This window comes from Micropterus dolomieu, linkage group LG07, assembly GCF_021292245.1.
Source record: "Micropterus dolomieu isolate WLL.071019.BEF.003 ecotype Adirondacks linkage group LG07, ASM2129224v1, whole genome shotgun sequence".
NCBI classification, from domain to species: domain Eukaryota; kingdom Metazoa; phylum Chordata; class Actinopteri; order Centrarchiformes; family Centrarchidae; genus Micropterus; species Micropterus dolomieu.
The window spans coordinates 6,185,312-6,200,859 of NC_060156.1; the positions used below are offsets into that span (position 1 = coordinate 6,185,312).

A 15,548-nucleotide genomic window follows, 5' to 3' on the forward strand; every position below is an offset into this window, starting at 1 on the left:
ACCAAGTGAAAACTATGGGCCTTTACCACTGATTTCAACTTGCATCATGCAACTTTTCACGCTTGCAGCTCCAAATGGCAATGTAAGGGAATCATGTAAAATGACATTAGCTTAAGGACTCATATATGCACACAGTCCACTTGGAATGTTATAAAGGGACAGATAGGGTGGATTTTTACATAAAAATCCTCCGGGTGGACCTATTATTTTCTACGGTCAATGTGGTCAACACTCCTCTTTTCCTTCCTCAGGGTCCAAGCTGTTGGTCTTTACCAGTAACAATAGCTCTGAAGTGCCTCAGCCACTTATCAGCTATCAAATAAACGCACACAGGAGAACACTGCAAGGTTACAATTTTTCACTGTATTATAGTACATGAACGCACTCAAACGTTACCCAGACTGCTTTGCATTCGCAGCTTCAGCGTCGTCTGCACAACAGGCAGTCCAACGCTTGGTCTGGCATGGTTTAACTTAAGTGAATGGAGAAACCGGCTGTACTAGATTTAACAAAGCAACAGTGAGACGAATCAAAACGTACAGCCTTATTACTCTCGCTCCACAGGGAGACAAAGGAAGTAGAGTTTAAGCAGTTAAGTTGAACGTGGAAAATGTTCTGAGTCAGACAGCACAGGAGGGTAGTTCTTTGTTAGGATAGTGAACTTGAGGACACTGTGGGATTTTTACCCTTTCAACTCCAAAGTAACATAAAATCAGGAAACAGGGGTAAAAAAAATGTTTCAGAAAGTTGATAAGAAATGGAAATGCAACTACACATCATTCAGAAGACTTTTTATGCTTCTTGGCTGCCCTATGAGAGAGAGTCTCTAGCCGTCTGTCTATGTTGATGCAGGGCTAACACAAGATGCACGCCTCACTACACTAAGCTGCACGGGCAGACATGTGCAAACACTATTCATCACCATGGCACTGGCTGGGGGACTTTGGTCCTCTACGCGCACCACATTAGACCACAGCATCCCACCCGACAGTGTTCATGAAGAGGCTTTTGGCACATAAGAAAAAAAGGCACTGATGCAACTTAAAGTAAGCCCGCCAACAAGCTCACACTGAGGAGAGCTACTAGAGCGGTCGACAGTCCCACACACTGTCGTCATCCAAGTCTGAGCTAAACGGTTGTTACTTTTTCCAGGAGTCTCTCAGTAACTCCGAAAGGCTTAGCTCACACTACCTTTCACACAGTCATCTTACATCACTGTTTGTTTGATCAGTGCGGGCAATAAAGTTCCCATCTGGTTTCCCCACTGAGAATCTGGCCATCAGAGGCGGGACATATTTGTGGAAAACCACAAAGAGAAAGACACAATCCATTTTTTTAAAAATAGGAAAGTTCACATCTGATCCTGATGTGATCCTCTCGGGATTTCAAGTTCACAAATGGAATTAGAAGTTGGGAAAAACTACAGGATTCAAAACAGAGCCAAGCATAGACGCACTCTGGCATCAAAAGACACCCGTGCGACAAACTAGAACATATCAAGCATAACATTTAGGAACATTTCCACTGAAGTCATGTTTTGAATCAGTTAGGGCCCCACAACTCAGACGCATGAATATTTTTATACAGTAAACTAAGATGCACATAGTTTGGACTAAACATGACAGAGAGAGAGAGAGAGAGAGAGAGCTCAGTCCAAGTCGAGATAAAAACTCAGGCTGTTTAGTGCAATCAGCAGCTTCTGCACGCCTTGACTCCAGTTACAAAAACATATGCATTTGAATCACTTTAACACATTTCTAAAGGGCATGCACGTATAGATTAAAGCTTCAGTGGCAATCCATGGTGATGTTACAGCAGCAGTTCAGCTAACTGCATACATTATTACTGTAGAGTGACTTTATCCTCCATCTACTATAGATTTCCTTCCCATAAAAAAAAAAAAAAAAGGGAGGAATTCCGCTCCTTGTTTGATTTCACAAGTTTCAAGCTAGATCTGGCAGGGGATGGCAGCAGAGAGAAAGCAGGTCAAATTCTTGACAAGAAGGAACTTTGGGATGTTCCTCAAAGAGGTGAATAGTTTTATTCATGCAGTCCATGCTGAGCAGTAATTTATTCCAGTCAGCCAAAAACCAGGGGCGTCCTGGAGGGTAAACCCACCTTCAGTCAGTTTATCCACTTTTAAAGCAGACATCTTTTTCCCCTCCCTCAAATGCAGCAACAGATAACAGTGTACATAATGTAAGGATATATAGCCTACTTATAATGAAATATGATGACAGTGGTTGTTTTACTTTGAAGGATCCCAAAGTTGAAATCAGACTTCATTCCCCCCCCAAGCATAACTGACTAAAAACGCCCATTTCACAGCCAGCGTTACATTCATACGGCGCTGAACAAGCCACACTTTGATAATAATGCCATCTCAAAATAAAGTTGACACTTTTGCTAAGTTACTGTCCTCTGGGCCGGGGTCTGCAGCGGTTTGGACTCTCTTGGGGTGTACAAAGAAGCCGCAGATGTAGGCAATTAGCGACCACACTTTTCGTGAACGTTGCTCAACGAGCCTCGGTTTGGATTAAGAAAGGAGACGAAACAGCGAAACTAAACTCGGACACGCTCAGCCCGAGCAGATTTATCCTTATGACATTACAATTCGCTCACAAAGAAAAATAAAGATAAACAAAAAAGAAAAAGCCCAACCCCCTCCTGCACGAAGTGAGGAGGAATGAATGAGTTGGGGAGCAGACGATCTACAGACTGTATGCACACACACACACACACAAAAAAAAAAAGTTAACTTTTGAGGAAAAGTTGCAACCGTGTAACAAATGAGTCAAACGAGAGGACTGGGTCTCGCACTGTCAGCACTTAGCTAAATGCAAATGAAGATGTCAAACTTGCCTCTTTATCTCCGCAAGAGCTGTTCCTTCTCGTCCTAAATCCACTCTACGGACAAAATTAGGATCCGAGAGGTGGTTCTCCAAAGTCTGGATTGACTCCTGAAGCCCTTCCCCGCTGCCTTCACTTTAACTCGTGTCTGCCGCGCTGGATGAGGCTGAACGTGGCTCTCATCCGGATCTCGTGGACTTTGAATGGAGCTCTGGATGGACTTGGAGAGTGCAGGGTCCGCCGGGCGTAGGGAGTGGCTGGAGCGGCGTCTCTAGGCTAGTCCAGCGTCCCCTAATCACCTCCAGAGCGAAGAGGCGGCGGGGGAGGTGGGGTTGTGATGCCTTCTCGTTCCGTCGGAAATATGGCGAAGTGTTTTAGTTGTCCACCTGAAGCGCTCGCCACGCATTTCACTGTCATTATGTGGAAATACAATGCTTCCCACGACCAGCACATCAACAGTTTACCAAACACCAGCTATTTGTGATTTTACACTTCACCAATCTAATTAAACATTTTAAATTATATGCCTAAAAAGGCCTAACGGTTTTCTTATTAACAGCCTAACTTACATGGTGAAAGTGGGATTGATGAATTGACTGATAACTTACGGGAAAATCCTGGAGGTTGTTTTGAAACATGTTTTGTAGCGTATCTAAATAGCCTAATGGGAATTATTAGACTCAAATGTCAATCCTTAAAAAAAAAAAGTGGGGGGAATGATTTGATCAAACGTGTTTTGAGAAGTTGCAGTAATCAGAGCCAAGATTTACGAGGTGAATGGTAACGCAGCATTAAAGTTTTCCCTTCATCCCACAGGCAGATCCGCCATCCACCCGACAGCACAACACCCCCCTCCTGTGTCTTAAAGCTAGATAGCAACGATTTGTTGACCCATTGTTTAATGATAGTCACTCTGGGTAAGTGTGGTGCGTCAGTAGAAAGGGTTAAATGGAAATAGAAACTTTTGTTGCAGTCTGCGTTGGGGGGGAAACGTTTCTTCTATCCATTTACACGTAAACCAAAGAATCTGACATCGAACTGTACGGGGGGTTCTTGTACAGAAATTGACTCTATATCACGCCATCTTGCTTCCTCCGACAAAAACATTAAATCATACTGTATTATATGCTACAGGCGCTGGTAAGTGTACCACGGTTATTTCACTACGGCGTTTCTTTTTCAGTTTTGAACAGTTTGTGAACTGTAACTCTCCCCACACAAGTGTGATGACCCACATAGATTTCGTGTTACTGCACATGCGCTGATTCGTCTACAATTTCCTCTTCCCTGGAACTGATTTTGTTGGGGGGGATCCAGCGGTTTTAGTTTTTATTTCACGGACTGTTTTTGCTCAAAAAGAAGATTTCGGTGAGATTGCGGCTTGTTTTTGTTTAATGTAATTGAGTGATGGTCGTATATTTAAGCTTATTGTGGTTCAGCTTCAGGAAAATAAAGGAAGCTGAAGCTAATTGCAGTTAGCTAGCTAACGCTAACGGTACCAGGTGGAGTCAGCCATCCAGCTCGGCTCTGTCTGGCTTTAACATTTCTAAATCTTTAGTGTCACCGCTTACGCCATTTAGTCAGATCTTGGTTGTAACGTTAACTAATAACGTTTAATAGATTCGCATAATAACAGTGAACACCGCTAGACAGATGTCCAAGACTGTTGAATATGAATCCAGTTAGCTAAGGTTAACAATGTGGGTTAACGTTACCTCTAACTGTAACGTTAACTAACATAAATGTTGAGTAATGAAGGCCTAGAAGTCACTGATCAGTACATGGCCCCTCACATATGTCAGGTGAACAAGGTGGCTAATATCTGGGAGTTTACTTTTTTTTTTTTTTTACCTTGCACGCACTGTGTGTGGTGGTGGTGATGGCGCATAGATAAGATGCTTGCCTTTGGTGTGGGAGACCTGGGTTCGATTCCCGCTGTGAGACATCCACCATTGTGTCCCTGAGTAAGACACTTAACCCCTCGTTGCTCCAGAGGCGTGCGACCTCTGACATATATAGCAATTGTAAGTCGCTTTGGATAAAAGCGTCAGCTAAATGAATAAATGTAAATGTGAAAATCACTACATGTGTGATTAACATAATGAACATAACGTTACAACCACTCTGCCAACTTTGTTTCTATTATAATTATCATTTGATTTGTGCCTGTTTCACAGCGGCCTTCATATTGTGATGTTGTGTTGCACTACATCTTAAGTTATTAAATAAACTTAGGTGATGGCTGGAATAGTTATTTTCATCCATGTCCCCCCCCCCCAGTGTATCATAGATATATAGATGAGAAAAGTCTTTTCACTTTTATTTACTAACGTTATATTATCTTGATTTTGTTTAACTTCCCTTTTTGTTTTCCAGAGTGTCTTTTATGAGTAATCAAAGGCAGCAGAAGCCTACGCTAACAGGCCAGCGTTTCAAAACCAGAAAAAGAGGTGAGAGGAGAATCTTTAAGGCATCACACAGTTCTGCATACTACAATTAAAGCTGTCTTGTTTGGATAACATTAGTCCATGGAGAACACCTGCTTGATTGACTCCCAGCTTTTCACAGTACTGGCCTGTCTATCCAGCACCTTACCTGCTTCGAATTCCAGACACAGGAGTAGGATTGAAATATGGTAGGGTTGATCACTGAAGACCATGCCTGTAAACGCATTTTAATTGCCACTTTTCATACATAGAAAGGTGTGTGGCCCAAAGCATGTTTTGGCAAATAAATGTAGTAAGGCGTGTCGTATTCTTTTACTGCCACTGAAGAGTAGGCCCACACACCGTATTCTAACATAATTGTGTTGCCCTATTGAACATAACTTAAATGCTACTTGTGCAAGTAAGAGAATATATGAATCTGTATATGTTCATGACTTGAGTATGGGATACATCTTTTAGAATGTCATAAGGTCATATGTAAGTGGCAGGGGTAAAGTCAAGTAAATATGTCTTTTCAACAGATGAAAAGGAGAGGTTTGACCCTTCCCAGTTTCAGGAGAGCATCATACAAGGTCTGAACCAAACTGGCACCGATTTGGAAGCTGTCGCAAAATTCCTGGATGCCTCTGGTGCCAAGCTTGACTACCGACGCTATGCTGAGACTCTATTCGACATCCTGGTGGCTGGTGGAATGCTGGGTAAGAGGCAGGACTGTTTCATATTGGTACTGCCTTTACATAAAAAAGTAGCAAGAAGGCCTTTTTTTGGTGTGGAATTATCCGTTTGCAGGCAATAAAGTCAAACCATGGTAAAGCCTAGCACCATGTGTCATCAGATTAATAGTACCCTGGAAAACCTTTCTGGTCTTCATTCAGTTACTGTATATTCAACAGAAGACACAAAATCATGCAAAGTAAAGCAACTTATTGGAGGTATGAAGCATAAGACTAGAAACACACATCTTAAGAAAATGTGTTTCCTTTCAGCTCCAGGGGGTACCTTGTCAGATGACGTGACCTGCACTGAGTTTTGTCTCTTCAAAGCACAGGAGGACATGGAGACCATGCAGGCATATGCACAGGTAAACCAATAAATTTTATAAAAAAGTTATCACAGGGAAGTTCAAAAAGGTTTTAGGTTTATCGAAATAAGAATCAGCTTTATTGCGAGGTATGTGTGCACATATGAGGAATTTGACTCTGGATACAATACAATAACACAATAATCTAAAATCAAACAAAGGCTACAGTGTTATATACACACTATTAACCCAAATATAATTATTTGGGGTCCTACTAGGCTAGATTTACATGGTTTAATGTTAAAAAACAAATTATTTTGCTCACACTGTACATTGCTGCAGTATTTCTATTCACCCTCTGTCTAAAACGCACAGTTTTAGCTGCCTCAAAGCCCAGTCTGCTCTGATTGGTCAGCTAGCCCATTCTGTTGTGATTGGTCAACCCCTTAGAGAGTGTGGTGTAAAAGTCACACCCCCTACAATAACAGGAGTCCTTGGCCTCCCTGATCAGTTGGAAACACTGCTGTAGCTACTGTCACCGTGGCAGGCATTATGCAAATGTGTTACACAGTGACACAACTGAGTAATGGTCAGTGACAGCCAGGTCAGCAGCAGTGTTTTCTGTGAGAGACAGTAACTCTCTAAGGTGTGGACTCTGGGCTATGTAAATTTGCAGACCTTTTTCTATACCCCATATTATAGTAATAGTAATAATGTATAGTATAGTAATGTGGTCACTTAAAAAAAGTCTGTTCGTACCAATAATGAAACAAAATGGTTTATGTTTCATTTAGGTCTTTAACAAGCTCATCAGGCGTTACAAATACTTGGAGAAAGGATTTGAGGAGGAGATTAAAAAGGTTTGTCTTTTGCTAAGAGCACCTTTACAGGAACACGTAGTACCTGTCCAGGGGTCTCATTTATAAAACAGCTGGAAAGGCGCGTATGCTGCTTCCTATGCAAAGGTCGTGATCTATAAAAATAATACAATAATAAGTTATAATAAACACAAATGGAGATATGCTTTTGCAAAAGATCTATCTAATGTATGTTGCACAGTTCAATCGGGAATCATATTAATTAAGACCAACATGCAGTGTAATATTTTCATAAATAAGGTGAACAGGAGGACAAATTACATTTAAATTGATGCCGTTTTTGATTCCTCTATCGAACAAATACAAGTGCATAGTTTCATATATTGTTATCACATGTTTGGTTTGTAATGGGATTTGAATTAAACGCTGTGCACCAACGTTTGGATGTGACGTGTTGCTTGTAAAAACATGTAGGAAAATGTAACACTATTAAGTAAATCTTTCAGTCTGCAACTTATGTCACACAAAACAAGTCATAGTTCTTTGAACTCATCGGCAGCCTCGTTAAGTAAGTAGGGTGTTTGTGTAATCTAAATAAATGTTTAAACACAAGTGGAATGCACTTGGTTTACTGTCTTTTCAACCGAGGAAATTATGTACCCCAAGTAGTCGAAGATTCGATGCTTTGATTCAACTGTCAATCTCACAGTCGAAGCTTCGCAGCGTGGATCATGCCATTTTGGTAATATGGCGGTGCTTGACGTCTGATTTTACATAGAACTGTCAGTTTACTCCCAATAAGTTAATATACAGCCTATTACAATATACATTTCAACGTTTAATGCTGTAAATAAACATGTAAAAAGAATAAAACTTTCAATAAAGTGCGTAACCCTAACCCTGCTGAAGAGACGGAGCCCCAACTTCACTGGTGCTCGCGGGACTTTCGGATAATTTATCACCGTTGATGAACCACACAAAATATTTTATCGTTTTTAAATACCCGGCTACTTTAAATAGACCCGCGAGGAACCGTGACGTGCATTCAGTTGTCGGCAGCAGTAATGCATGCACTTCCTATGTTTCGTCCGTTCGCAGCATTTACTTGTCTTTCCTACGTACGGTTTTATAAATGAGACCCCAGGTCTTACAATTCATGACTATTTTAATCCAACCTAAATGTAAAAAATATATATATATGTCTGACTCAATTAAGCCTACAGGATTGTGTTTATGTTTGCTCTTTGGCAGCTGCTGCTGTTTCTCAAGGGCTTCACAGAGTCTGAGCGCAACAAGCTGGCCATGCTAACAGGAATTCTGCTGGCCAACGGCAATCTCTCTGCATCCATTCTTAACAGCCTCTTCAATGAGAACTTAGTCAAAGAAGGTACCTACTTCTGGGTGTGCCTAGCTGTGTTGTTTCACAGATAAGTCTTACTTGGACTGAGCTAAAATAATTAAATCTAATGGGGGAGGGGTCGTCTCGTCGTCTTCAAATTCATCTTCAAACACAATATGAACCTGTGTTTTTATCTCTTTAATACCTCTCGCCCAAAATCTGTCTTTTTAAAATGCATAGCGGATTGTTGTCACAATGATTTCCTACAATTATCTCACATTTTAAAGATAAAAGTGAAAATTAATATTTTAAGATTTACGTCTTAAAGCGCTCCTCAATGCTTTCAAGATACAGATAAGCAATCATGCCAACAAGTGCTGAGACACTAGCCAGACACTACCGCTGTAAATAGTTCATTTATCAGCACACTTTTAGATATTTGGTCAAGAAGAGTGAAAACCTTGTTTAGTCCTTTCTTGAAAAAGCTGCTACCCACAGTTTCCCATCCCAAATCTAGTGCAAACTGCACAATGGATCAGTGACACAGTCAATCTGTTTCTGAGTTGTACATAATGAACAGCAGTAGATGCCTACAGCCATGTCTGATAACGGTGGCATCGGTTAAAGATGCATCAAGCATATACATTGCTGTTTAACCTTCAGGATTTCTGAGTCATTCAATTAGGGAAATCAAATAGTTCCTGCACGGCATAAACCATGATTAAAAAAGTATTCCTCCATTTCAGTTGATACATATTAAATGTGAGAGGTGACCTATGATGCCGTTTGCAGACTTGCTTAGACGTATTGTACATGTTGTAATGATGTCTAGATGTTTTGTTTGTTTTTTCTTTGGGGCGATTGTTTAGCTCTTGTTAATTACTCACCAAGAAATCAAAGCAAGTGCCTACATTGTATTTTTTCTGAAAGATAAGTATAGCAAGAAATATCCTTCTGCAATTCTAAAGATGAAAGCATTTGAAATCCTTGACTACAAAAATGAGAGATTTAGGGAAATTTCCATAAACAATTTAAGCTTTTGTCAGCTGGCAGTCACTTAACTTGGTGGTTAATAAACTGACACAACAAGTTACTGTGAAAGAAATAAAACCAACAAAGAGCAGCGGATCAAACTATAGTCCAACCAATACTGGATTTATTAGGCTAATATCGAAATTTGAAGGCTGCTAACAATCTTGGCCAATATTTATTTATAAATGTAAAACTAAACTAGCATTTCTATCCCTTAATAAAGTGGTGAACTAAAAACTGTGACAAAGACGTAACGAGTGGTAAATTTTACAGTTGAAAAATGAACTTGTCGTTGCTTTCTGATGGACAAAGTATGTAAAGAGACCATGTTTCTCAAATGCCTCAAATATTTTTGGAATTTCCATACTGCAGCTTCGGCCGATAACACGATACCAGCATATCTGCATTACATGCTTTGTCTAACATCACTTCAAGATAAAAGTTGCACTTGAACCCACCACAAATTTAAACGCATATATATATATATATATATATATATATATATATATATATATGCGTTTAAATGGTCTTGTTGCATGCTTATATATTGATAATGTCTGGGGAAAAAAGATGCAGATGGTACTTTGAAGTTTTGCTTTGCGTTGTTAGAATGTCGTCTTTGGTGAGTCAAACGGGGGGGAAAAGGGACTGCAAAAACTATGCCTGATGGATGGCGCCTGATGGCTTAATGTATCAGGCCCCTATGATAGATGGAAGACAGCGGTCTCTGATATCATGTTCACTGAAACCATACTACATTTAGTTTAGATATAGATGCATATTTAATACACTTGTGGTCCATATTAATTTAGTTGACTACATGATTGTATTTTTAGGCATTGTTCCAGTTAAAACCTGTCTAATCGCATCCTGGGGAGTTGTTTACCAATGGATTACTCAGGCCTTACTCAGGCCTAACTTTATCCTGGCAGGTCTGCTAGCAACAGCTGACACATCTTTATGCATTTGTTCAGGTGTTTCAGCGTGCTTTGCAGTAAAACTCTTCAAATCCTGGCTTTCTGAAAAGGACATCAACTCTGTATCTGCCAGTCTCCGAAAGGTTGGCATGGACAACAGGCTCATGGTGAGAATGACATCTCAGATACATAAATCTTTACAATGCTGAGATGATCCGTTGTGCTTTGCAATGCTGTAAGGGTGTTTGCATTCTAAATGACAATGAAAATAAAATGAATAATCTGCGTGAATTTATAGGGATGCACCTATCCAATACTGATAACAGATACCGGCCCGATACTGACTCAAATAGCTGGATCAGGTATCGTGACTGTGGGGCCGCAGTAGTGCGTTGGTAGACCCGAACATTTTACTAAGAGAGCTAACAGAGCATGGAGGGATCTGAAAACAAGGGGTCAGCAGTTTCAAAATCAGCTTTATTTGCCAGGTATGTGTACACATTCGAGGAATTTGACTCTGGATTGTACATTGCTCACAATGGGCTTACTTATACAATAATAAAAAATATCAAACACAGGCTACAATATAGAGAACACACACATATATACACACACGCACACAATAAACAAAACAAAATACAGAAAGATTGACACAATAGTGCAATGAGCAGAGTGCAAAGGATGCAGGAGTGAAATATTTTTATTATGTACGTGTCGGAGATGGATGAGATATACAGGTACATGTACACAGTGCCATGGTGCAAAGGATGCTGGAATAAATAAGTATTATGTGCAGGTGTTATGTACTTGAGGTAGGTGGATTTGGTATTCAGTATATACAATATGAACTGAAATAGAGAATAATGAATAAATAATTGGTAACCAGTAAACAGGTGGCTGATTAGAGGCATAGTTACTGGGCTTATTGCACAGAAGTTGTTCCTGACACTGTGGGTCCGAAATCAGCTGTTCATCAGAGTGATGGCTTGTGGGAAGAAACTGTTCCTGAGTCTGTTGTTTTGGAGGCATTTCACTCGTGATCAAGCCTGATGTTGCCTTATACATAAAATAATGATTCCCAGTCTCTTCCTCACATTGAGGAATACAGCTTATTAATTTTACATTGGTATCAGATCGGTACTCGGCATCGGCCTTTGCATCTCTAGCCATTTCCCTTCTGTAATGAATAAAGTATCTATCTCTCTCTCTCTCTGTCTCTCATCTCTGTCTAGTACATATCTTTCTAGGCATCAAGTACAATTAATGAAAAAATGCTTCTCAATTGCTTAAGATATGTTCCATTCAATATTTGACTGTTCTCTTTTAGGAGCTTTTCCCTGCAAACAAGCGCAGTTGTGAGCACTTTTCAAAGTACTTCACAGACGCTGGGCTCAAGGAGCTTTCGGACTTTGCCAGAAACCAGCAGTCCATAGGTGCTCGGAAGGAGCTCCAGAAAGAACTTCAGGAGCAAATGTCACGTGGAGATCCCCTCAAAGATGTAAGCCTTGCTAGTCTTGCAGCTCTTTTACATTAACTTGAGTCCCTTTTTGTGTATCACACCACTGAGGGTAGCACTTAGGATTGCTTTCTTCTTAACCTCTGCCCCCTTTTGTCTTAAGAAGCACTGGACTGTAGTGAATCAATGACAAGTTGCTGAAATTTACTCAACCGGAAAATATATTGTCTGCTCCTGCGAGCCTCTGTGTCCTGCCAGGGTTCTCGCACCTCAGACTCTTCAGCAGGATTTGATGAGCAATAAGCCTCAGCGTATGCTGGCCACGGTTTGCCTGCTTTGCCAATAATGTGTGTTCCATCTCTGGGCTCGGGGTCTTGCAGATCATCGCCTACGTCCGAGAGGAAATCAAGAAGAACAACATCTCCGAGCAGACAATGATTGGATTAATTTGGTCCAGTGTAATGAGCTCCGTGGAGTGGAACAAGAAGGAGGAGCTAGTCACAGAACAAGCCATCAAACTTTTAAAGGTGACACTTCTGATATATGGCTCTGCTGTTCCCCAACTCTGTGGCAGTCATGACAACATGCTTGGAAAGGAGAGATCTAAAGTAACTTACGGATGTCACTGTTAAATTGTGCCTTAAAGATGTTTCAAAATCCAGGCTACTGTAGGCTTTGAACTTAGCAGAGAGGATAATTGATTTACTAACCGAAAGCCATTCCACTGACAAAGTGAAAGTAATGGAAGAAATCTGATAAATATTCTCAATGTTTTTCCCCCTCCACCTCTCCACCCCTTCTATGAATCTGTACAATTTCTGTACAACTCTAACTCTGATTTCTCCTGTTTTACATTCTCAGCAATACAGCCCACTGTTGAAAGCGTTTACCTCCCAGGGCCTCTCTGAACTTACCCTCCTACTGAAGATCCAGGAGTACTGTTACGACAACATCCACTTCATGAAGGCCTTCCAGAAAATCGTTGTACTGCTCTACAAAGGTAAATTTTTTTGTGTCATTGGGACTAATTTTTCTACACTCACATTTGTAGAAAAAAATTTAATTTCATAGCAGGAGGCTCTAAAGGCATGTGTGAAGAATGACAGATGTCCAGAGATTATATACTGTTTGTCTTGATCGATGTCATCAACCCAGTATCATTGCCCGGCGACATTCATTTGTGCTGCTGGGTCATGATAAACAGAATTAATTTTTGTTGCTTTTTTCCTCTATGTTCTTGTTTTTTTGTTTACTTTAAGCGGATGTCTTGAGTGAAGAGGCAATTCTGAAGTGGTACAACGAAGCCCACCTTGCCAAAGGAAAGAGCGTTTTCCTTGAACAGATGAAAAAGTTTGTTGAATGGCTCAAGAACGCTGAGGAAGGTAAGCACCTCACCATCTCCTTTTTTCTGTCTTTGTCAGTCTGTGTTTTTGCTTCTATCTCGCACAGCCAGAGGTTGCTATAAAACATGGCATGGGTTTGCGCTGAATAACAGATTCACCCCTTGTATTTTCATTTTTTTCCTGCCCCACTTCTAAATATAAATGCCGTCGGTGGTAAAGCTTAGTGTGCGTTGACGTTTGAGCATAGTGCTGACTGATGTTTTCTTTTTTCCAGAGTCCGAGTCTGAGGAAGAGGAGGCAGACTGAGGACCCTACAGCTATAACTACCATCTTGATTTGTATGTTTTCATTAACATAGCTCCAGATGCAGTAGAAGGGTTTGTTACAGCCTGTCTAGATTTAGTTTTTTCCTGTTCTATTCCCTACCTCCTCATATCTAGTTCAACTGTAATGTAAGGGCTTTAATATTGTTTTGATTTTCATCATGTTTTCTGTCAGAATCAATACTCTTCTTTATACTCCTTTAGGAGCTGGTCACAGTGCCACATTTAGCTAAATAATTCAAAACCCCTTTCATGTAACAACGGGGCCTTTTTTTGTTTTTTTGGATAAATGGTTCCCTTTAAAATTAGCTAGTTTGGGGGGCATATTTCACAGCTAGGTATTTAGTCATGGGACTTCTCTTTGCCAGAGGTCCATCTGTGCAGCCATGATATCTTGGTCCTCTTAAAAGCAAATTGTTTTTGTAACCTCATTTTACATTTCTGCCAATTATGTGACAATGTTTGAATTTTTTGACAGTTCATTGTGCTCATTGCACATCTTTCTCCATCATTGGTGACAGATGTGCCATTTTAAATGGCAGTGGTGATGGTTGCAATGTCCCATGAAATGAACTTTATTTGTTCTATACATCTTATGTATCAGAACCATGCTAGCTTTGTCGTTTTTATTCCTTTATCATAGTTTGACTTTTTAAAATAAAATGGAAATTAATCGTTTTCATTACTGAGTTATTTACTATTACATTTTGTCAATCCAATAACTACAGTGAGAACATACCTAGGAGTAATATTATGAGCAATTAGGTTAAATTAGCAGATATATATATATATATATATATATATATATATATATATATATATATATATATATATATATATATATATACACAGCCAATCATATGGAAAGGCTCTTGCAGAAATTCAGGGAAATCCATCTGTCACAGATCAGCCTGTGTTCCCTCGAATATTTCCATTGGTTGGTCTACTCTAGCCTCACCTAATCAAGTAATCAAGAAAGGCAGCCTAGCATGCGTGACTTGAGGTGCAAACAACCATCTCATTCACCTCACTTCTATCCCACTTTAAATGGTAATTATGGCTCAGTCAAGCATGCAAAAATGAGTGAGATGGTGATTCGAGATGTTATAAAAACGGAGGTCCATGCACATACATTATGACAAGTCATTTTTACAAAGCCTAAAAAAACAGAGGGATAACTTTAATGCTTCGCCGCAAAACAAATTTTGAGTGCATATTTAACCTCATGCCTGGCCGGTAATTTTGAAGTGTGAGGAAACTTATTTTGGATTTCCCAAAAAACGAGATATTTTTTAATTTATACTTTTTACATCAGAGGGCCTGGGTTTCGAACAAGTGTTGAAGCAAGACCAGTATCTCTTCCTCTGAAAAGAATCCATTCATGCGTACTTGAGCAGAACTGTTGAGGAAAAATATTCACTTCAGCACAGTTACCTGGTCCTTGAACACATTTGAGTGGTTATGGAAAAAAGTAAAGTACGTACGTAAGGAGGAAGCTGAATGCCTGAACAGTAATCGTTTACATCTAGGTCAAATTTTTGTTAAGTGTATTTCTACAATGACCTTAAACATTAGTAGAATGGGTAATATAGTCAAGTCATATACAAAGGAATACTGTGCGGTAAAGCAGAGCACAAAGAACATTATCGATTGATAATCAGTTTCACTCAGTACCAACAGATGGCAGTAAGTCCTTAAGAGATGCTTCCTCCTATTAAAACCTTCCACAGTTTAGGAGCCAAGCTCAAATGGAAAATGCCATTTTGAAGAAACCAGACTAGAAAGTATTAGACACCAGGCACAACTACAAAGTATCTGACACGAGTATTTTCTCTGCCTCTCTCTCCCAGGAGGATTTGTTTGCCTTTTGGTTTTATTTAGTCGCTCTAAAGAACATGAAACAATTTGGGAGAGTGACATGCCGGCAGGGGGGAAACACAGCTGCTTTTTAGATTTGTGTGCGAGAGCGTGTGCACATTTGTGTGTGTGCAGTGCTGAATGG

The 15,548-nt window shown here is 40.1% G+C and overlaps 2 protein-coding genes across 7 annotated transcripts in view; one reads left to right on the forward strand and one right to left on the reverse strand.

The window, feature by feature from the left end:
• Nucleotides 1-3,376, reverse strand: part of myo1b (myosin IB) — an 87,326-nt gene extending 83,950 nt beyond the window's left edge. The window contains exon 1 of one of the 3 annotated variants that reach the window (XM_046055082.1): nucleotides 2,863-3,376. The gene's annotated coding sequence lies outside the window, so the exon portion shown is untranslated. The remainder of the gene's footprint in view (nucleotides 1-2,862) is intronic. The other 2 variants (XM_046055083.1, XM_046055084.1) reach the window with 2 other exon arrangements.
• Nucleotides 3,377-3,681: 305 nt separating this feature from the next.
• Nucleotides 3,682-14,224, forward strand: LOC123974401 (basic leucine zipper and W2 domain-containing protein 1-A). 4 transcript variants are annotated; one of them, XM_046055086.1, is made up of 12 exons: nucleotides 3,682-3,767; nucleotides 5,227-5,300; nucleotides 5,819-5,995; nucleotides 6,284-6,378; nucleotides 7,113-7,178; nucleotides 8,388-8,523; nucleotides 10,482-10,591; nucleotides 11,752-11,922; nucleotides 12,261-12,407; nucleotides 12,742-12,880; nucleotides 13,140-13,262; nucleotides 13,498-14,224. In XM_046055086.1, the coding sequence occupies exons 2-12, from the start codon at nucleotides 5,237-5,239 to the stop codon at nucleotides 13,527-13,529; spliced, it is 1,260 nt and encodes a 419-aa protein (XP_045911042.1). In that variant the 5' UTR covers nucleotides 3,682-3,767; nucleotides 5,227-5,236; the 3' UTR covers nucleotides 13,530-14,224. The 4 variants fall into 4 exon arrangements, with proteins under 4 accessions (XP_045911042.1, XP_045911043.1, XP_045911041.1 ...); XM_046055087.1 differs by lacking the exon at nucleotides 3,682-3,767 and adding an exon at nucleotides 3,972-3,990; XM_046055085.1 differs by lacking the exon at nucleotides 3,682-3,767 and adding an exon at nucleotides 4,074-4,218.
• Nucleotides 14,225-15,548: the final 1,324 nt, after the last annotated feature.